The 23,361-nt window shown below is 37.0% G+C and overlaps 1 protein-coding gene across 1 annotated transcript in view; it reads left to right on the forward strand.

Moving 5' to 3' along the window:
- The first annotated feature begins 2,228 nt into the window (after positions 1–2,228).
- WASHC4 (WASH complex subunit 4) overlaps positions 2,229–23,361 on the forward strand; it is a 45,860-nt gene continuing 24,727 nt past the window's right edge. The window contains exons 1-18 of the mRNA XM_032222166.1: positions 2,229–2,355; positions 5,931–6,070; positions 7,257–7,310; positions 7,680–7,745; positions 7,894–7,939; positions 9,845–9,912; positions 11,899–11,981; positions 13,436–13,478; positions 14,439–14,542; positions 17,243–17,363; positions 18,500–18,623; positions 18,719–18,846; positions 19,869–20,029; positions 20,198–20,324; positions 21,187–21,312; positions 22,137–22,244; positions 22,602–22,748; positions 22,890–22,969. Coding sequence (XP_032078057.1) covers positions 2,295–2,355; positions 5,931–6,070; positions 7,257–7,310; positions 7,680–7,745; positions 7,894–7,939; positions 9,845–9,912; positions 11,899–11,981; positions 13,436–13,478; positions 14,439–14,542; positions 17,243–17,363; positions 18,500–18,623; positions 18,719–18,846; positions 19,869–20,029; positions 20,198–20,324; positions 21,187–21,312; positions 22,137–22,244; positions 22,602–22,748; positions 22,890–22,969 — 1,787 coding nt within the window. The 5' untranslated portion in view covers positions 2,229–2,294. The remainder of the gene's footprint in view (positions 2,356–5,930; positions 6,071–7,256; positions 7,311–7,679; positions 7,746–7,893; positions 7,940–9,844; positions 9,913–11,898; positions 11,982–13,435; positions 13,479–14,438; positions 14,543–17,242; positions 17,364–18,499; positions 18,624–18,718; positions 18,847–19,868; positions 20,030–20,197; positions 20,325–21,186; positions 21,313–22,136; positions 22,245–22,601; positions 22,749–22,889; positions 22,970–23,361) is intronic.

Genomic DNA, 23,361 nt, shown 5'->3' on the forward strand with positions numbered 1-23,361 from the left:
AATGTTTTGTTTCAAAGTCCAATTTAAAAACCTCATTTGGAATTAAGGCTAAGTCATCCACCATTGATAAATCATTGTCTTCTCCTTTAACATAGACAACGTATGGGTTTTTTTACAGGCAGTCACCATTTTGGCCTTTTTAAACCTGTTGATATTCTCCTTCCTAAAGACAACATGTGCCCCCTCTTGAGGAATTAAACTAAAGTTATGTATTTTTGTCTGGGCTACTGCAAGCTGATGCATTAAGGATGGGAAAAACATTTCCTAGCTTTTCAGTAGCTACAGTATAAATTTTCTCACATTCATATGTTTCATGCTGGAGAAATGGAATTTAACCTGCACATTCATGCTTGGCATCAAGTTTCACTGTCCTTCCTAAGTTAGTTATCTTGGCTGCCTTATGGTCTTTTGATATTATTTAAATTGTGTTTTTATATGCTGTGGCTCTCCATTTAGAGTTACTATTCTGAAATGGGCAACTACGCAAAATAATCTAAAAAATAAAAATAGGATGTGGGTGGTACAATAAGGGCTATACCATAGCACAGGGGTCCCCGAACCCCAGGCTATGGCCCACTGCTGGGCTGTGAGCGGTTCAGAACCGGGCTGCAGAAGCGATGGGAGAGCATATGTCCATGTGGATCCTCACCTGTGTGACGGCAGGCGCATATGCTTACCACCTACGCAAATAGAGCTATGCCTGAATCAGCACAATTGCTGCTTCTTGTGAGGAACCATCCCCTTTTCTCTCCCCCCACTCTCCCCCCCCATCTGCAAAGCCGAAAAGGTTGGGGAACTCTGCCATAGCAATCTATTCAAAACAGGGGTGTCAAACTCGATTTCATTGCGGGCCCCTTCAGGGTTGTGTTTGGCCTTTGGGGGGTGGAGAGACACGGCTGGGGTGGACGTGGCCAGCTCGATGTCACTCAGGCGCCTATGGTGGCCTGAGTGCTCTGCCAGCGAAAACTGGTTCCCGAGCTCCATTTTCGCTGGCAGAAGCACCGTGGGCTAGTCCTTTGCTGTTTCCAGAGTGGCCCCGTGGGCCAGATCTAAGCACCGTGTGGGCCAGATCTGCCCCCAGGCCTTCCGTTTGACACCCCTGGTTTAAGGGATGTTTTGTACAAATAGCATTTGCATCAACTATCACTACAGTAGTGTGCTTATTGCTCACTGTCATCTACACTTTTAGTCAAAATTCTGCAAAATACCTTTTCAAGTGCACCTAATCCCCCTATAATTTTTGCATTCATTTTTGCTAACAGCATCAGCAGTATAAATCTTCTAATTGTCAGGCACAAATGAAGTTTTATATATTTGAAAACTCCATTTCATAAGCATTCATTCATATTTTAGCACTTTTTCAGGACCAGCAGTTAGCAGTTAGACTTATATACCGCTTCATAGGGCTTTCAGCCCTCTCTAAGCGGTTTACAGAGTCAGCATATCGCCCCCAACAACAATCCGGGTCCTCATTTTACCCACCTCAGAAGGATGGACGGCTGAGTCAACCCTGAGCCGGTGAGATTTGAACAGCTGAACTACAGAACTGCAGTCAGCTGAAGTAGCCTGAAGTGCTGCATTTAACCACTGCGCCACCTCGGCTCTTAGCATCAACATTTGCACAGCTTCATTTATTTTTCTTGATACTAACATTTTAAGCACATGTTCCATTTACTGTCTTTGACATATCATTTTTCCTAGCAAACAAATCATGTGTGGTCAACTGTATCAAATATTTATTTGATAAAGGTTTGATAACTCTTAAGAGGGAAATCACTATTATTATAAAGATTCTATCAAGGTTTGGCTTTTGTTATCTTTCTCCAGTATTACATTGTTTGCCAAGCTAGTACAGGATATAACAGCTGAGAATTCTGAATTGTTGCCTAATTCACCAGGACGGGATTGGCCTCATCAGGCACAAATCCTGTATTATAAATTGACTATTAATAACAGGAACCGTAATGTTTTCCTTGAGACCAAAGACGAAAGTCACAAGATAATCAATTCACTGTGTGTGTGTGTGTGTAAAAGCTGTGTATTGAGCAATACCGCCCTCTACCCGCCACCTAAGTAATCACAGCCACTCTTCTTACACATTATCGACGCCTCATCCGCCAGGAGCCGCTACCGAACGCGCCACGCGCATTCTCCGTCCAGCTTCCTTCTAAATCTGAGAACTACATTGCCCAATAGGCCTTGCGGGCGTGACAGGAAATCCCGTGTTTTGTAGTAGGAGCGGTGCTCCTACCGCTGCTGCCACCGCCGCCGCCACCGTTGGATGTGGGTTCGTCATGGCGCTGGAGACCCTCTCGCCGGATTGGGAATTCGACCGCGTTGACGACGGCTCTCAGAGTAAGAGGTGGGGTGGGGAAGGCCTGGAGTGGGGACCTTGGCTCCGAATCCGGGCAAACCAAGGGAGAGGTTTGCGGAGGGGCGCCTGCAATGGTGCTCTGGCTCTTGAGAGAATGGCCAAGCCCTCTCCGTCGAAAGGTCCCCCCCTCCACGTCCCGGCGGAATGAATGGTTCTTTCCTCCGGGACCGAAGCTTAGCTTGTGCCCAGAGCTTGTCCAGAGGCTGCTGCGGTTTGGGGGCGAAAGGACGTACTTTCCTCCATCCGTTCCTTCCCAGTCAAGGTGGCTGGGGTGGGTGGGTGGGTGGTGGTGTTAAAAGGAGAGTTTGGCTTCCTTACACAAAGTTCACACTCTGGTTTACCTAAAAATGAGAAACCCTGGTGCCAAATCCCCAGATATGCAAGAGACAAAATACACACAGGACTTCTTGTCCGAAGCAGGAAATTTTGTGATTAAAAAGTTGTTCTGAAATCTTATTCCTCTTTCCAGTGAATTGTGAATATACCACACTCTGCCCGTTTGTGTTACTCAGCCCTTGCGTTTCTACCATATTGCAAAGGTATACACACACAAACAAACACATACACCACACACCAAAATGAATAGTTTTAGGGGTATTCACTAAAAAACAGAGGCATCACCCTTCCAACCAAAGTGCATATAGTCAAGGCTATGGTTTTCCCAGTTGCAATGGATGACTGTGAAGGTTGAACCATAAGAAAGGCTGAGTGCCAAAGAATTGAGGCCTTTGAACTATGGTGCTGGAGAAGACTCCTGCGAGTCTCTTGGACTGCAAGGTGATCAAACCAGTCAGTCCTAGAAGAGATCAACCCTGACTGCCCTTTAGAAGTCCACATCCTGAAGAGGAGACTGAAATACTTTGGCCACCTAATGAGAAGGAAGAACTCACTGGAGAAGAGCCTAATGCTGGGAAAGACTGAGAGCAAAAGAAGAAGGGGATGACAGAGAATGAGGTGGCAGAGAATGAGGTGGCGGATGGTTATTGAAGCGGTAGGCATGAGCTTAAATGGATTCCAGAGGACGGTAGAGGACAGGAAGGACTGGAGGAACATTGTCCATGGTGGTCGCAAGGGGTATTTTGAAATGGAAATGCAGACCCTAATTTCGGTAGATGTTCATTAACATGTTTGAGAGCAAAATTTAAGATTGAGAACATGGCAAATATTTGTGTGCCCTGCGGAAGATTTGGGTTTTTTTTTTTTTTTTTTTTTTTGCTAACATGGCTTCAAATGATTGATAGTTTATAATTGATTTGAAGAACCTTTGTTCAACAGTAACCTGGTTTTGTTTTTTGTTTAAAAAGGGGGGATTAGTTAATCTGGATTTTGGAGGAATGGTCCCGTAACTGCATCTAGCTATTGAAAAGTGCTCAAGTTTGAAAGATGTTTAAAATGATAATTGCAGAGAATCCTGAATATAAGGGATGGGAGGATTAGACCTAGCTTAATCTGGATTAAAACTGGCCTCTTGAATATAGATTTGTGCCTCTTGAATATAGATCAGTATTATAATGAATACGATTGAGATTTTCCCCTCTGCAGGACTGATAATGCATAGGATGAGAATAAATTATTTATTCCATTTTTATAAATGAGGTTAGGATCCTAATGTGTTCTTTAGTGGTAGTGAGTGATGAAGTATGAGATGAAGTTTACTCAGATGAATGCTGAGTAAAAGATCTTCACTGCATATTTCATTAATTCTGAGATAATTTTGTCTAACAATAATGTAACAATAATGCACAATGTCTTTTGTAATCCAGGTCGTCATCAATTTATGACCACAATTGATGCCAAAATTTCTGTTGTTAAGTGAAATATTTGTGAAGTGAGTTTTGCCCCATTTTACAACCCTCTTTGCCACAGTTGTTAAGTGAATCACTACAGTTGTTAAGTTAGTATCATGGTTGTTAATAAATCTCGCTTCCCCGTTGATTTTGCTTGTCAGAAGGTCGCAAGAGGGGATCAGGTGACCCCTGGACACTGCAGCTGTCATAAATATGAGTCAGTTGCTAAGCATCTGAATTTTGATCATGTGACCATGGGGATGCTGCAGTGGTCATAAATGTGAAAAATGGTTTTAGCTCACTTTTTCAGTGCTGTTGTAACTTTGAATGGTCACTAAATGAACTGTTGTAAGTCGAGGACTATCTGAATAAGTTGTAAGAACTAAATGTTACAGACTTCTGCTGCTATGATGGTAGAATGTTTTTTTCCAGTAAAGGCCCTTCCCTCTTCCCACTTGAGATTATGTTTTCTTCTCTCTTCAACAGCAATTTCCCTGTTGATAGCACTTTACTTCCTCTTTGCTTTCTGTTGGTTTCCGACTCACTTGATTGTTCCAGAATAGTTTATTTTATTTTTGTGTTATTTCCGGCAACTGGAAGATATTCTCCAAATTTTACACATACTTTTTGGATAAAGACTTTATTCTTGCAGCTGCGCTCTGCTTTAGCTGAAATATGAAGTCATGCTGAAGTAATTAAGGGGCTTGGTGGATGCATCTCTCCCCTTATGCAGAAATTAGAACTTGATAGTCTGTTTAATTTATATTTGGGAACTTTTTTTACAGATGTGCATGAACTGCGAGTGTTAACATGATATGAATATTAATTAGAATATATACCATTCTTGGAGATATTCTGCACACTTGCACATGTTTTCATTATCATGCATAAAATACATACTTTGTCACTTATGAAATATTTAATTACAAAACTATCTTATCAAATATATTGCATAATAGTTACCCAGAAAATGTCATAATGAATTTATTTGAGTAGTTTTGCCTTTGCATTGACATTTGGTTATAAATTGCCTTGTCAATATTACAACATAATGTGCATTTACATCTCTAAGTCACTTGTATATTGTTGCTGAAATCATAAAGCAATTGAGTCTTTTAAAATTCAGTCTCTTTGGTTGTACTAAAACGAATTTAAAGTGCTTTATTGTAAGCAACCATGTTTAGTAGTATATAAAAAGAAAAACAGATTCCTGTTTTGCCTGTTGTGATTCCAGTTCCTTGATTAAACATTTAAATAAAGAATGTTTATTTGTACTAATACAAAACTGCAACATGCAAGTACCCTCTTACACATTAATAATGCAATTTATAGTTCATTCATCCCCAGCCTGGTACCTTACAGTTGGTTAGAATATCAATGTAAAACTTGTAAAATAATGTAACTCATCAATGTAAAACTTCTGCTTTAGGGAGACTTCACTGGATCGTTAGTGTTTGAAATCTGTTTCATCAATCTTCCTGCAATAAATTCCATTATCAAAATAGCAGAATGACTGACTTGTGGTGAAATGTTATTTTTTTGCTACAATATTAAAATTATTATTATTGCATAGCCTTATAATAGATTGCTTAATAATATTAAAATAATAGATTGGAAGCAAAAAAACTGTGAAGAAAATGAAGGAGGGAACTTGGAGTGATTTTTTAAAAAAGTAAATAAGGAATTGCTTGAATTTAGGTAATTTTTATGATTCCAAGCTTAATCTGCATATTTCCAAATATTATAATGAAAATACTGTTTACTCCTAGAAATCCATGCTGAAGTGCAGTTAAAGAACTATGGGAAATTCCTGGAAGCATATACTTCCCAGCTGAAGAGAATTGAAGATGCATTGGATGATTCCATTGGAGATGTTTGGGACTTCAATCTTGACCCCATTGCATTAAATGTATGTGTATGCCTTATGTGCTTATGCTGTTTTACTCAAGCCTCTTACTATTCAATTACATACCATACTAGCACAGAATTTTATGAGGCAACCAGACATTCAGAACAACTTTCCCAAACCTATTGCCCTGTTTATGTGGGATTTTTTCCCCAGTCTCCATACTGGGTTCATGTTGAAAAGTCTGTTGATTAATCTAACCTCACTGAAGAGGGAATACCTGCATGCTGCCCCTTGAATAATTGCATTGAGAGCAATCTGTCTAGAACCACCTTCTGTTGAATAATTAATATTTAACTGCCACCAGACAGTTCATTGTAGGCTACTTTGGCTTCAGGCCATCATTAGAAGTATTTGCAATTTCCCCCAAGTTGGTTGCTGTATTTGTTTATATTTAATTAGTTCAACTGTCAATTAGTACATTTGTTATGCATGTACAAAAATATTCTAGTTGGGAAAAAACCCTTTATGTACGGTATGTATATGTACGTTTTTTTCCATGCCTCTGGTAAGATAGCAATTTAACTCATTAAATAAGCTTCTAGAACAAGGGTGTCAAACTCGATTTGATTGAGGGCTGCATCAGGGTTGTGTTGACCTTGGGGGGCTGGGTGGGGGTGGCCAGCTAAACATCACTCGTGTCGGGGGCTCCTGTGGTGGCCCAAGCATTCTGCCAATGAAAATGAGCTCCCGAGCTCCGTTTTTGTCTGCGTCCTGCAACCCTCTGCCAATGAAAATGGAACTCCATTTTCACTGACAGTACCATGGGCCGGTCCTTTGTTATTTCCAGGGCTGCCCTATGTAACTATGTAGGTAGAACAGGATCTATGTACCCCACGGGCTGGATCCTGCCTCTGGGCCTTGAGTTTTACATCCCTGTTTTAGAAGTAAGGTATAACATTTCCACCCCATTCCAATATTTATATTTTATAAAATATAAATGTATATTTATATTTCAAGATTTTGACTATTGTTTCTATTTTGCTTGTGACAATCATCACCTGTTTAATAAGTTTGGAATGAAATTTTTAAAGGATCTCTTGGCTCTCCGGTATGGTACTTGTTTTCTCAGAGTATAGTACACGGTAATTGCAGTTTGGATTAAGCTTCCTATTTCATTTAGCTAAAACAATCATGCTGCAAATCTCTGATTTTCCCTTAAACTGATTGTATTTTTGCTTAATTTTAGCTTTTGCCTTATGAACAGTCTTCCTTACTTGAACTCATAAAGACAGAAAACAAGGTATGTTGCTTGGTGTCAAAAACATTACAAACATATTGCAGTTGCTTTTTGTGCTTTACAAGATATGTCTTTTGTTTATAAGTTTTAAATCACTAAGTTTCACTAGAAATATTTCCAGAGCTGCTCGCCAAAAGTCAGTAATAAGCAAGATATTCTCTGCTCCCAGGTTTATAATCTAAAAGATGTGACAAAGAGATAAGGATGGGATTCAGGAAGTCCCACTTCTTAAAGTTGAAATGTCCATCTTGAATTAAACGTATTTATTTCTGTATTAAAGTTGGTATGTGAGACAGATGATATCATACCTACATTTTATCCCTCCTTTATTCTGTTTATAAAAGTAGTCTGCATTTTTTTTCTCTTATCCAGGTTCTGAACAAAGTCATCACTGTATATGCTGCTCTTTGCTGTGAAATCAAAAAGTTAAAACATGAGGTGAAATATTTCTTATCTCTTGTATCATGTATAAGCCGCTACATACATGTTTAATTTACATTTGATATTTAAGATGTAATCATGAATTTCTATCAACTAAAACTATATAAACTATTGTGCAAGAAAAAAAATCTGCTTTTATTCCTAGGCAGAAACGAAGTTTTATAACGGCCTCCTGTTTTATGGTGAAGGAAGTAAGTATTGTATATTAATTATGTTAATATGGGACACATTTATTCAAAAATTCTGTGTGCAGTAATAAACTTCAAATATGCTTTTGTTATTGAGAAACAGAAAACTTTCTTAAATCTTTGTTTAATCAATTACAGTGGGACCTCGGGTCCCGAACGGCTCAGACCACGAATAATTTGGGTGCCGACCTAAAAACCGCGAAATGTTGCACTCAGGTCACGTATATGTCCTCAGGTGCCAAATAAACACAGCCATGGCGATTTTCTCTGCCACGGCGATTTCCACTTCCACACCATTTTTTGTGTGTGCGCACATACACAGTCAGTCTTGCTTCTGGTCACAAACAAATCAGGTGCTGACTGAAGTCCTGGAATGGATTGCAGTCGGCACCTGAGGTCCCACTATATATAACAAGATAGGAAAAGCAGAGCATAAGTTGTGAAATTCTTTCCAATCTCATTACCAACAGTAGCTATAGCATAGGAACAATCTGCAAGTAGCACCCTCTGAAATAGGAAGGGCTTCTTTTAAGATGGTTTATTTTTACATCTTCTGTGTGTGCAAAATAAATTTATGAAGAGCAGTAGTAGACCATATGTCACGTCAAGTGCAGTTTGCATTTTATATATTGGAACCGATTTGTAATTTAGTTTAGAACGGGCGTGTCAAACTCATGTCATCATGTGATTTAGCACGACTTCTCCTTTTGCTAAACTGGAGGTGGGCGTGACCAGTGCGTGATGCATCTGGCCTGCGGGCCACGAGTTTGACGCCCCTTGTTTAGAACTTTGAGAATATACAGTAATACTGATGATGTGCTTAAGAAATTGTTTCACTGCTGAAATATAGTTTGGATGCTTTCATAGATATTAAAGCCGATCTTGTGATCAATAGAATATTAATGCCCAAATGGTGAGCAGACAGTACAGAAGTTACAAGTACTTGATAGAAATGCCTGACCAATATTGGATGTTTTCATTAGCTGACTGTTTTTATCCTAAGTATAATGAATATGCACAGTTTTCACAGTTGTATTTTGTTATTAGCTAATTAATGTTTAGAAGTGTCCTTCAATAACAGACATTTAGTGATGGTGTGTCTGGGTCTGTTTATGTGTGTGTATTTCTACTAATATAACATGAACCACTATTATCTTAAGCAGGTAATATCCTTATGATGTTTGTTCTCTTATCATGCCTGATTTGGCCAAGAGCCAAGGTGGCGCAGTGGTTAAATGCAGCACTGCAGGCTACTGCTAGATCAGCAGGTCAGCGGTTCACATCTCACCGGCTCAGGGTTGACTCAGCCTTCCATCCTTCCGAGGTGGGTAAAATGAGGACCCAGATTGTTGGGGGCAATATGCTGACTCTCTGTAAACCGCTTAGAGAGGCCTGAAAGGCCTATGAAGCGGTATATAAGTCTACTGCTATTGCTATTGCTATTTTGAAACATGCAGTGAAATGCTGCCAAAATGAAAACAAGGCACTGTTGATTATTTGGTTCATTGGCAGGAAGCAAAGAGTGTGTTGAAACAACTGCACAAGTCACATTTATTTTATCAATAGCTTCTTCTTGACTGTGATGCAGGGATTGGGAAAAGGGTTGGCAAATTCAAGCACATTTATTTGGGAAGCATCCAAGCAAATAGATCTAAATGGCCAAATCTGTAAGAGAATAAAATCCTACCACCCACCGCCTTGTTTCTTTTTGTGCATAGTAATTTTTGCATGGTATAGGATAATAAAGTAGAATTTAAACTTGAAAACAGTATGTTGTGCTAAGCTTTTAATTTGAATTCCATTGGTTTTATGACTAGGGGAAAAAATGGCTACATATATTTGGGGGTAATTGATTGGTAATGATTGAGTTCTCTCAAAGTAGGGTAATTTTCATGTTTATTTTTCAAGCTGTGGATTCCAGTAAGGTGGAAGGAGATAGTCAAATACAGATGGGAAGATTTATTTCATTTCTCCAGGTAATATTTATAGTACTGATTTTTTGCAGATTTTTTTTCCTTTGCTAAGTGGTTGACTTCTTAAATGTGCTATGGGATTCACCCCCACCCTATGACAGCAACAAAAGGGATTTAGGTAAATGTCCTTGGGTGAATTGGTGGTAAGTAGAGTTGTATTGTTCTTAGCTTTCTGTTTTTCTCTTTGCTTTGTCCACCTTCCTTTGCAGATTTTATAACAAACTCTTGCATGCATCTATTTGTAGTATGTCTGTGGTGGATTAAAACACTCTCATCTGCAGATGAATCTCTATGCCTTGAAAAAGACCAATAAGACTAACAATTCTATTAGGTTTGGGTTAATAAGGAAAAGGCAGTCTAGGTGATAATGTTAGATGTATCCAATGGTAGACAATGAATCTTCTCCTTATTCTCTACTTTCTATCAGTGCCCCTAATAAGGGATATAGTGTTGTGGGCATTTCCTCCCTTGAAAATCAGAAGAAAAATTATATGCAGTATGGCAATTAACTTTTAGAAATAGTATGAACTTGTGTATTTTGCAAAAACTGTAGCTATTTGAAAAATCACTTTTAGTTGATACTGGAAGTATAGCTCGGGGAAACATCTTAAGAGAGAATGTTTTTGATAAAAACGAACAAACAATGTATTTATTAATAGGACTTGAATTTTGCTGTATGTAATCAATTGTCATGCCTTTTCATTTGGCATAATTTCGGGACCTTGTGATTGGTTTTTGCTAAGCAACACTTAATAAAAAGGGAGCTGTTGTTTTTAAAAAAAATTATCTAGCAGTAAAATGAGCTTGAAGTCAACTTTCTGATTTTTTTTAATATTTCAATTTATTAGATTTTATTTCCTTTTTTATTTTAGCATTGCGGAGAAATAAGCCCTAATCTGCTTTGTTTATTTGTTGTATACCCCATCACAAAAAACTCTGGGCAGTTTACACTGGGATTTCCCTTTATTTTATCATCACAACAGCAACCCTCTGAACTAGACTGGGCTCAGAGAAAGTGACTGAATCAAATTCACCCAGTGAGTTTCCATGATTTAGGATGGACTTGAACCTGAGGCTTCCTGCTTTAATCCAGCTTTTACAGCCCTGCAATACATTGGCAGCCTTTTAAAAGCCAATCTTTCATCTCGTTTGAAGATAAATTCAGACAATTTAAAATGTTCATCTTATTCCCGTTGTTCTTTTGCAACTTTCCAAAGTAAATCTGTTCCCACAAAACCGAAAATATAGCTGCAGATTTATTCTCTAGGTGGAGTCATAAATGACTATTACTCAATTTCCTGAGTACAGTTACAGCAAATACGTGGTTGCTTCTATGCAGTTCTTAAATAACTAATGAGTTGTGCTGCTGCCTGTTTTCCATTTCAAACATTGATCTCTGAAGAGTCTAAATAAAAAACCTGATATCCTCCAGAGGTTTTGAGTTATAGCTTCTACATTGTTGTTGTTGTTTTTTTGTAATTGTTTATGATGTTTGAAGCTGCAGGGAGTCAAAGTTCAAAACACCTGCCTAGTATCATGTTTTTCTTTGTTGAATTAAATGCAGAGAATTAAAGAATACAATAACAGTGTAGAACATAAACTGTTAAGCATTTTATAGGCTGTGCACTATAAACAGAAATAAGCATTGAGGTACGAAAGCCAAAGGGATCGGATACTACTCCAAATAAAACATTCAAGAAATCTCCTGTTTATTATTATTGTAATTGGTTTAGCTCTTAAAATACATTCGTGTGCCAAAGTTCCTTCTTCACCATGGATATCACTGGGTCAGTTGCAATCTCTTAGCTCAGCCTACCTTACAGGATTATTCTTGGGAGGATAAAATGAGGAAGGACTTCCTATGACTGCCACCTTGTACTCTCAGATGGAAAGGTAGGTGATCCATTCAGTAGTATGGAATCGTTTGTGAGTAAAATAAGTATATTTAGTGTATTTATTTTACTGATCAGTGCAACTTTATCATTGCAGGAGCTGTCTTGTTTTGTGACACGGTGCTATGAAGTGGTGATGAACGTAGTGCACCAGTTAGCTGCCCTTTATACCAGTAACAAGTAATTATTTGCTAGCTAAGAATAAATTAATAGGTCCGGCATGTTGATCAGTTTTCTAAATTATTAGTTCTGGGGGAATGGGAATGTTTTGGGTCTTTGCCCTCATTAAAAAAGGTTAGATCGTCTTTTAATATACAGGTAGTCCTTGACTTGTGACGACACTTGAACTCAAAATGTCCATTGTTAAGCAAGGTGGTTGTTAAGTGAGTTTTGCCCCATCTTATGACCTTTATTGGCCATATATCAGAGGTGGGTTGCTAATTTTTTTACTACCACTTTGGGCGCACTCCCATGTGTGACACTTCTGCGCATGCGCAGAAGCCTCTGGGTGGGCGAGTGTAGCCTCCCGCCACCACTACTACCAGTTCGCCTGATCTGGGTTGAACCGGCAGCAGCCCACCTCTGGTGTGTGTGTGTGTGTGTGTGTATTATTGTGGTTTGAAAGTGTATATTATTTCCATTACTCATAGTTTGCTAACATGGCAAGTTGCAGATAATGTTTCCATATCCTTTTTTTGTAATTGTGCCAAAAGAATGGTACACTTTCACAAGCTAAAAGCATGCTGTGGCACATTATCTTAAATGAGTTGTTGATCGGTCAGCCCTCATAAAATATTAAAAACAATAGCTAAAATGTTTGGATTTCTGGAAAGTTCTACAGCAGTGGTTGTCAATCTGTGGTCCATGTACCACAGATTGTGATGTCACAGGGCACCTCTAAAGGCTTGAAGAAATGTTATGATTTAAATCTTGAGTTAAGCGTTGAGGGTCTGTGGCCACAAAAAGGTATTTAAAGGGAATCCGTAGTGAAGAAGAGGTTGAGGACCACTGCTGTATGGTTTTTCCCAATCCATGTTCAGGTATTGACTGTCTTGCAAGTAGTTTGCATCTGTAGTTCTGTTCTATCAAGGAGCAATTCTCTCCTGAGTTTATCTTTTTAAGATGCTTTTTTTAAACAGATGAGATTAGTAATCAGTCTCTTTGTAATAAAACTTAAAATATTTTAAAATATAGAGTTAAAATGAAAGATTAGTAAATTCAGCCAAGGCATTATTCCAATCACCATGTATAGTTGTGCCTCACCAAATTGAATGTTCTCCACTATGGATTATACAAAGTTGCATAATTACATCACCATAGTGTTTTTGAAATTATGGTTGGTTGATTGGGATTAGGTGGATTAGGATCAAAAATAGCTGAGTAGCATACTTGGCTGATGGGTGATGTTTAGCTTTTTGGATCGAAACTTGAATAGACCTATATTCCATAGCTACCTGGGACATGCTAATTTGATTCTAATACTAACTGTATTCGTATGTCTCAGTTTTCAAGAATTACCTTCCCATATATGGTTTGCACATTGGAAGTAATTTCCAGATTTATTTAGAAATGCTAAAGGCTTGGATCCTTAAAACGTGTATATTAAGTAACATGAAATATGTTTTGTTTTCCAGGAATACACCTAAAGTGATAGAGACTTCAGGAGTTCATTTTCAGGTAATGTTTTATTTTTATACCGTTTATTACAAAATTCCTTTTAAGTTGTTAACCTTAAGATTTTATTTAAATATATCAAATCTTCCTTGGCAGATTTTTTAAAATACTAAGACAGATATTGTATTAAGGGGGAGAGCCTTCTCTGTGGGAGTGCCTTCCCTCTGGAATGAGCTGCCCCCAGAGCTTCGTATAATCCCCGACCTCCGGTCCTTCCGACGCGCCCTAAAAAGTTGTCTTTTTCAGCAAGCCAGCCTGGCCTGAACAAAACAAATCAAATTATTGATTACTGTTAATTTTAATTTTAATTCTTTTTTTAAAAAAATGTGTCATTGTCAATTTTAATTGGGTTTGGGATATCCTGTTTAATTTCTTCTTAACTTTTGTATTATATGTTTCTTTTAATGTTGTACGCCGCCCTGAGTCCTTGGGAGAAGGGCGGCATATAAATCGAATAAACCTAAACCTAAACCTAAGTTCTTTAATAGTCCAGAATGTCTATTTTCTTGGGATCCCTTATTTCCCAGTAAGTTTTTTTTTTTTTTTGAGAGCCGAGGTGGCGCAGTGGTTAAATGCAGCACTGCAGGCTACTTCAGCTGACTGCAGTTCTGCAGTTCGGCTGTTCAAATCTCACCGGCTCAGGGTTGACTCAGCCTTCCATCCTTCTGAGGTGGGTAAAATGAGGACCCAGATTGTTGTTGGGGGAAATATGCTGACTCTGTAAACCGCTTAGAGAGGGCTGAAAGCCCTATGAAGCAGTATATAAGTCTAACTGCTATTGCTATAAAGTACAGTGAAGAAAGCATTATATTCAATACTGTTACATGTTCCATATTTACATCTGTAGTGCTTAGCATTTTTTAGAGGGATATGTTGAGTGCAATCCCAGGACTGCTTATTTAAGTAGGTTCTGCTGGGTGTATGGGATATGTTCTCAGATCAATGATGTAATTTTTCCAACAGACTATGTATGAGCATCTTGGAGAACTACTGACAGTTCTGCTTACACTTGATGAGATAGTAAACAATCATGCCACCTTGAAAGATCACTGGACTATGTACAAAAGGTATGTGGGTCAATTTGCTTATTTTTTTCTATAGAAAAATAATTACTTTTATTATAGAGCATTATAGAACACTGTTCCCTCTTCGCTCGTTCACAAATGACAGTCAGACAGAACTTCAAAGGAAATATCTTTATCAGTCCTGGCTCAAGCTGGCTGTGAGCCCAAAAATAAACGTAGATAAAGTCTCTGGCAAAAAGTTACACAGCAAAAGCAAAAACAAAAAGCTCTTACAACAAACCAGGTTTACAGAAAGCAAATCACTTATCCAAGTGCCTCTTTGAATCAGGTTTACAGAAAGCAAATCACTTATCCAAGTGCCTCTTTGAATCTCGAAACTGAACTCACAAACAAACAAATGATGAACCACGAACGACGTTGACTTCTGCAACTAAGGTGTGGCATCATCCGTCTTTTATCTGCAGAAGATGACCCTAACGAGCAACAGCTGCTCATTATTCCTGCATCCCGATGCAATTCACAGCAAGCTTCTGCTGAGTCACAACAGAATACTATAGAAAATAACATTAACAAGATAGTTGAAAGTATCCAGTTATCTGTTCATAACAGTGGGTCTCGAGTGGAAGTTCTACTGGATACTTCTAAAAGATCTTGCAGTTCCTTATTAGTATCCCAAAGGTACTTATTCAAAAGGCAACTGCATTTGGCTTTCCGTTCAAGATGTTTTGCTTCTCATCCAAGAGGCTTCTTCTGTACTGTATAATTCTGAAGCTTCCTGAATGAGAAGCAAATCAGCTTCAAGGAAACCCAAAGTCCAATTGCCTTTTGATAAAGCACCTTTGGGACAACCATGACTTGGATGACTGAGAATCTCCATAAGATGTTATTAATACCAATTAATATTTATTATCTCTTTCTTTTTCTGTATTGAGTACAGTTCACATGGCCACCAAAGGTGCCTCTGAGTGGGCTACAGAAATTAAAGACCAAGCATAAAATTGATGAACCCAAAGTAATCTTCAATCACAAAAGAATGCATAATAAGCAACAGGGCTCACTTAACCTCCAGATCCCTGGAGAAAATATCCAAGTCTTCAGAGTCTTTCAAAAAACAAACAAGATCAAGGCTGTTCTGCAGGGTTGCTACTACCACCCAGAAGGAACAGCTTGGGTCCAACAAGATGACACTTTTGGACCTGTAAAAAAGCAAGGAAATTTTGGATACAAATTCATTTGAGGTTAGAAAAAATGGTTAGACAATGTATAGAGTTCAAGGCAGAATTATTTCTATTAGGCATTATACCAGATGGCTATGATAAAGGGACATTATGCTTAGTACTACACATCCTGACTGCAGCAAGAATGGTGTATGCGCAGCAGTGGAAGAGTGAAAATGCCCCTTCAGAGAAGGAGTTAATAAGGAAGATATTAGTCTGTGCAGAAATGGATAGACTAATATTAAAAATGAAAGACAAAGGAGAGACAGAAAATTATGACACACAGAACAGATTCTGTCAATGGTTAGAAGCACGAGGTGGAAGTTGGAATATGGAAAAATTAGGTTAGGTGGACTTGGAAAGAGATACTATATATGCATTGATGTATTAGAATGATATGATAACTCTAGAATGCTAGCACTGCTTAAATAGTATATATGTTATTTGTTTTTCACTTTGGTTTTCATGGCAAGTGAAATGCCAGGATAATCACACTATTCAGTATATATGCAAATAATATATTTTTTTAAAAGATGGCACTTTTTGTGGAAGGGATCATTAAATATAACCTATTTAATTAAATATTTATTAAATATTACTTATTTGATGATAAACATTTAATATTGTAATTATTTATTAATTTTTATGCCATATATAGCTATTTCTAATAGCTTCTATAGCTATTTCTACAATGACCATTATGAAATATTTTTGAATTACCCCTGCAGACACATACACTGTATTGCCAAAAGTATTGTACCTTCTGCCATAATGTAGATGACCATCTTTTTTTTTCACCAAGGCTAGCCCTAAGGATAAATCTGTCTTATTGTTCCACAAGCCTGCTGCCCAATGAATGCAGTCAAACAGCAAAGCTACTTTTGTAACAAAATATTTCCTTTGTTAAAAAGAAGCATATATATTTTAACAAAGGAAATATATATATGCTGGGTTTAGCTCTATAACCCTCTGAAAATTCTTAAAACCTAATTGTGCCCATGAAAGAGTGTTTCAGTGAAAGATATTCTCAGTCATCCAGGTTATGGTTGTCCCAAAAGTGTTTTTTCAGGAGGCAACTGGTGGAGTATGAACAGATTTCCAGAAAAAAATGCAGACTGCAGGAACCATTTGCGCTTCAGTTTGAGATGCAGACAACACAGACTCATCACCAAGAGCCTGCACCTGTCTTCAACAGTGATGGGACATAGGGCAGAAAACATCCTGCAGCCAAGAAGGCTCCATGCCCATTTGCACTACTCAGGTGACCCTGAGGACATAGATAAACCTCCAAGTGGCCTCAATGACTCTCTAAAAGAATGCAAATGACCAGCTGTCTGCAAAGAATATAAACCATTCTGTTCCCCACCATCCGGTCAGAGCTGAAGAAACTTTTTGGATGGGAATTGAAACACCTTCAAAGAAAAAAAAACAAGAAAGTCCAATTGCTTCCTGAAAAAACACCCTTGCGATGTCCATGAAAAACTCCATTAAAGAATATTCTTTTTTTTCTCTTTTCTTTGATCAGGCTATTAAAATCTGTCCACCACAATCCTCCTAAATTTGGAATCCAAGAAGATAAGCTGAAACCATTTGAAAAATTGTTGTTAAAATTAGAAACTCAGCTATTGGATGGCATGATATTCCAGGTAGTATGATAAATACTGTCTAATTTCCTTTATAGAGTGTAAATGTGGCTTGTAGAATCTATAGTGTACAATTGTGTAATACAGTACAATCTATAGTATAAAATCTCCAAATGTTTTGGCGATTTTAATTTGTATGCTTCTATTTCTTTTTTTGAATTGTATGCTTAACATTCTGACATGTTAGGCATCAAAATGTTAGGTGCATTCAAAAATTAGTTTATTGGTGGTAAGATTTCCAGATCTTTTGTCCAGAAAGGTTTTGTTTCCACTTGTTTTTTTTTTTAAAAAATTCACTTTCAAGGGGAGGATATTGCAGTTTAATCCCGACAGGGCTCAAGGTTGACTCAGCTTCCCATCCTTCCAGAGTTGGTAAAATGAGGGTTCAGATTGTTGGGGGCATGATGTTGACTCTGAAATTGGGCAATTCACTGCAGCCAACTTGCCATGGCCAACTCACCGAGGGACAACTCGCCACAGGCCAACTCGCTACTGGACAACTCAATAATTCAATTTAATTATTTAAAATAATTAAAGCATTATTTTAATTTTTGTCATTCACATTTCATTTTGTCCCTCCTTTGGCATCCTTTCTTTATTAATTGCATTCCACCATTTCTTCGCTATTAGTGTAAATGGCGAGTTGGCCATGAGTTGACTGCAGCGAATTAGCCACAGCAAGTTGTCCTAGATCCTGCTGACTCTGTAAACTGCCCAGAGTGCTGCAAAGCACTATGGGGTGATATATAAGTCTTAAGTGCTATTGCTATTGCTACTGGAAATCACAAATTTAAAAGCGTGGTTGAACATCATATAGACTACAGTGATTTCTGGCTGCTTTTACTCACTTCTGGTAAGAAGGTAGCAAAGTAAAACTAAATGAGCTGTGGGTCCCATAAATACTGCTGATTTCAGTCCATAAATTTATATATTGAATATAACAAAAATAAAAAAAATGAGATGATCAACCAACAATCCCTATGAATAGATGTTAATAGTCTTAAATTTCCAATAAAACGTTTATTTCGATAGAACACAGTAAGACTCGCATGCTATTATTTGTTTTTAATGAAATTTTGAATATGATTGTGTTCTCATTAATACTAATACTGTAAACTGCTTTTATTTCTCTTATTCAGGCTTGTATAGAACAGCAATTTGATTGTCTCAATGGAGGCATGTCAGTTTCAAAGAACAGCATATTTGCTGAGGAGTTTACGCATAGTATTCGCACAATTTTTGCAAATGTTGAAGCTAAACTCGGTAATGCAGAACAGAACCTTTTTATATTAATATTGATAAGATTCTATATTTTGGGATAAATTTCAAAAACTAATTCTTGTGCCTGTTTGTTTAAGGTGAACCTTCTGAAATTGACCAGCGAGATAAGTATGTTGGAATTTGTGGTCTCTTTGTACTACATTTTCAGATTTTTCGAACTGTAGATAAGAAATTTTACAAATTGTTACTGGACATTTGCAAAAAGGTGAATATTTTACTGCTTGTAACTTTTATCGAACTTAGAATTTGATAACCAACATACAAATTAGATAAGATGCTTGTGAATGACGTTGCAACAAATAACAACCAGAATTAAATTTATGATCATATTCAATCTTTTTGACAATTTCAGCAAGTAATGTGCTGCTCTTTACTAGAATGAAAGCTTGATTTAGTGAACTTCAATACAAAAGGCTTTGCATACAACAGTTCAAATCTCTGTTAACAATTTACATTGTTTTATCAAACAAGAGATGTGATGTCCTAGTGCAAATGAAGTACTATTTCATAAATGATAAATATTGGCACTGTGGTGTACTTTTTTGTTGGACTACTTTCATAAATAATAGATATCCTTCCCTCAAATTGTCTATAATAACTAGGTTTCATTGTCATAATTTGAAAATTTGCATAAGAGATTTGCAAAACAAATTTTATATCCAACCACAGTTAAAGAATCTGCAATATTGTATTTTTACATCTATAGTGCTTAGAGTGTTTGGATGAAGTGCATGTTTTGGTGTAATGCTGTTGTGTAGAATGACTAGTAATTCGACAATAAGTGTTATCAAGTTAATAGTTTAGTCATAACTACAACAAATTTCTATGGATTTCAGTGAGAGCTATTATTTATTCATGTATGGCTTAGCTCCTCCTTCAAAAAAGTATCTGGATTTATGAATAGTCTTAGTAAGGGATGTTATCTCCTTTTCATTTATCTCATTAAAAATGCCAAATGTTTTCATGTCCATGCGTCTTCTGCAAATATTGTATAGGCTCAAGACTATTTTTAAATGCTGAGTAAATAACTTTGGGGAATGAAGTGGTGTCATATAATATGAGACTGAGATTAAACTAAGTAAAATTAGAACATTTTTATAATTGTAAAATTTGTGTAGTAAAAGAATGGTTCATTAAGAGTCTTGGAATACATTTATGAAAATCTATTACCTACTCTAAAAGATACTTTTCTCTCGCTTACCTAATTTTTTTCTGCTAATGCTATAGGTGCCGGCTATCACACTATCAGCTAATGTCATCTGGTTTGCTGACAACTTTTTGATTCAGAAGATGTCAGCTGTTGCCAAGCTTCTGGACAGAAAAAGCTTTCATGCAATTAAATTACAGAGAGAAAGTTTTTTACAGCAAAAGGCTCAGTTGCTTACAAAGTAAGTTTGGGGGGTAAACACTTATTTATCTGTTTTGAGCTAGTAGGTTTGGCATGATAACAAGCCATTGTTTCTGAATTCAGATACCATTTCAAATCTGTGTTTAGCCTTCTAAATCTTAGTATGGTATCAAAATGTTTAAGAAACTATTATTTGTTTTCTTTTTAGAGAGATGCAAACTTATTATGTATTTGTGAGCTCCTGGATGATGAAAATGGAATCTCTTTTGTCAAGGGAACAAAGGATGGATAAGTTTGCTGAAGATCTCAGTAATAGATGCAATGTTTTTATACAGGTGTGTATATGCTTAGTTTCAAAAACCAATAAGAAAATACTGTCTATACTGTATACAATCAGATCCATATTATACAATCCCCAATTCTTATGAACAAATTGGTTAGAAGTTATGAATGAATAGATTTTTTTTGCTGTCATTGACCGATGCAAAATACATTTTTTTATAAATTTCAAGTACGAATTTAAAAAAAAACTTCCATAAAATGAGCACAGATAAAACTATATGATGATGTTAGTAAGAAACGGGGGGGAAAAACAAAAGGTAGAATACTTACTTAGTATTAAAAGCAAAAAATAAATGAATCCCTGATCAATTAACTTGATAAAATGATATTTATGTAAATAACTATTGCCTTAAGAAAGACAGTGTCTAGGCACCAAAATATGTTTTAATATATCACTATTTTAATATATTACTAAAATTTTAAAATTTGAAGCTTTAATTTGCGCGCTTTTGAGCGCATGCATTAAAATAAGCCCTCCCCGAAAATATTGCAACATAGCAGCAGCCATGAGCTGACCACGCTCGCCGCTTCCTGCATTTTAAAAATAATAAGACCTTCCCGAAAATAAAGCCAAGTGCTTATTTCGAGGGTCAAAAGAAAATAAGACCCTGTCTTATTTTTGGGGAAACACAGTACTGACCACCAACTGCCCCCGCCAGAAAAGCCAGGAGGTGTCTGAATCAATTTCTTCAGTATTGATAGGACAGAAGATGTCTCATTGAATATGGGAAGAGATTGCACCGGTCACTGCCATTGACCTTATCCACAAAGAGTCAAGAAATTGACAAATGTTTTAGAAATGCACATTTATAATGATACAAGAAAGATGTAATTGATTCATTTTTCTCATTTTAGGGCTTTCTCTATGCTTACAGCCTTAGAAATATAATCAGAACTACAATGAATCTGCACATGTCAATGCAGAAGCCAATGACAAAAACCTCAGTTAAAGCATTATGCAGGCTTGTGGAACTACTCAAAGTAAGTCGAGGTGTTTGCATATCCTCACTGACACAAATATTAACAATGGTTCTTCAATAACATTTTAGGATAAGTGATGCATATTTAATTGATGACATAGGTTGTAACTAGACAGTAAGCTCTTCAATATGATTCTTCAGAACACACAAGCATATTAATCTAGCACCTGTCTGTGCTCTTTAAAGCAGCTGCATCCTTTCATAGGCTCACATGGCCACCCTCTACAGATGCTTTCAAGAGTTGCAAACAGCTATTATATTCACAATCTGAAGTAATATTCTGTTAAGTGAAACATCGCACAGTTGTAGTAAATGGCAAGTTAAAAACATGTTTTTGTCTGATTCCATTTAAGGTATGCATATCTCCATTGTTGCATGTTTTGTTATCTTTGCTGCATTCTTTAATCTTAGTAAAATAATATCTTTTAGTTCTAGAGGATGGCTAAAATACAACACCCGAATCCAAATTCATGCTAAGGTTTAGCAAATCATTCTTGTGTCAACAGTGTCTATCTCATTCATGGGACACACATAAAAATATATAGTTATCTAAAAATCTAGCATAATCTTTGTATTGTTACCATAGTTTGTGATTTGTTAATATAACTTAACAATGCTTCTTTCAAAAGTTCATACTGTGTTAGAAATTATATGCTTTGATTTGAAAAAAATCATATATTCTTTCGTTTTAATAAAGCTTGTTTTAAATTTAACCTTTTGTATGCAGATGAGACAATAAGTGTGAGAATTGATTAACTGATTGATTGCAGAGTTTGATATTAACTTTTGTTTTTATTTTGTGCTATGAAATTTGCACAACTTTAGGCAATAGAATATACATTTTACAGAAGAAGTATGACTGTTGCTGATTCAGTGACACACATAATTCAGCATCTTCAACATCAGGCTCTCAATGCCATTGCTGTAGCCAAGGTGGGAAAGCAATTTCAATCAATTTTAAGCTCAGTGATTATAAAAATTAGACAAGCTGCTCTTTGAATAAATTATAAGGAACTTCAGAGTGGCAAGAATAAAACCTGACATCATTTATGCTCATTTGGGTATGAAAATAAGGGATCCTTTGGTTTGCTAGAATGTCAATTTTAATTGTTGGATTAATTTGTTTTGGCTTTAAAACTGGTTTAGTTTGGAATTAAAAAAAAAGAAATATATTAGTCAATCTCTGAAATAAAGTTTACTAGCTGAAGTGTTTTCTCAATTACTAATCCCAAAATACTGGTTTTCTCTGTCCCTTCGCCTTCCCCTTATCCTTCTCTTTATCATTTAAAGAAAAGAGTAATTTCTGACAAAAAGTACAGTGAACAGCGCCTTGATGTACTTTCTGCCCTTGTGTTGGCCGAAAACACCCTTAATGGCCCTAGCACAAAACAGAGGCGACTTATAATTTCTCTTGCCCTCAATGTGGGCACACAAATGGTAAGTGTAACCGTTCTTTCCTTATCTGCTTATAAGCAATAATATAAAGAATTTTGTGGTTAATGACTGATGCAAATATTAGTTTGTTAGCAACCAGTGATGCAACCAATAGCTTGCCTCTCTATTTTTTTTTTTTTGCAGAAAACATTTAAAGATGAAGAACTCCTTCCTCTTCAAGTAGTTATGAAAAAGTTGGCCTTAATCAGTGAACTTAGGGAACGGTAAATAAAGCTATAAAATGATAAATCTTACACAGTGGTGGGATTCAAAAATTTTTGCTATCAGTTCTGTGGGTGTTGCTTGCTGGGCATGGTGTTGTTTTGTGGGCATTGTGCTTTGTGGGCATGACAGGGGAAAGATACTGCAAAATCCCCGTTTCCTTCCCACCACACTAACCTGCTTTCCAGTTCCGTTCTCCTCTTCAGGTTAACAAAGGAAGATCATCTGGGGGTGCGGCCAGCCTATTTGCTGCTTCTCTGAACTACTCAAAATTTCTGCTACCGGTTCTGCAGAATCTGTCAGAATTGGCTACATACCACCTCTGGTCTTACATCCTGGCATACCTAGAATAGAGTGGTGTGGCAGACGGTTTGCCATATCAGGATGCTTGCTG

The sequence above is a fragment of the Thamnophis elegans genome, chromosome 7 (genome assembly GCF_009769535.1).
Source record: "Thamnophis elegans isolate rThaEle1 chromosome 7, rThaEle1.pri, whole genome shotgun sequence".
Lineage (NCBI taxonomy): Eukaryota > Metazoa > Chordata > Lepidosauria > Squamata > Colubridae > Thamnophis > Thamnophis elegans.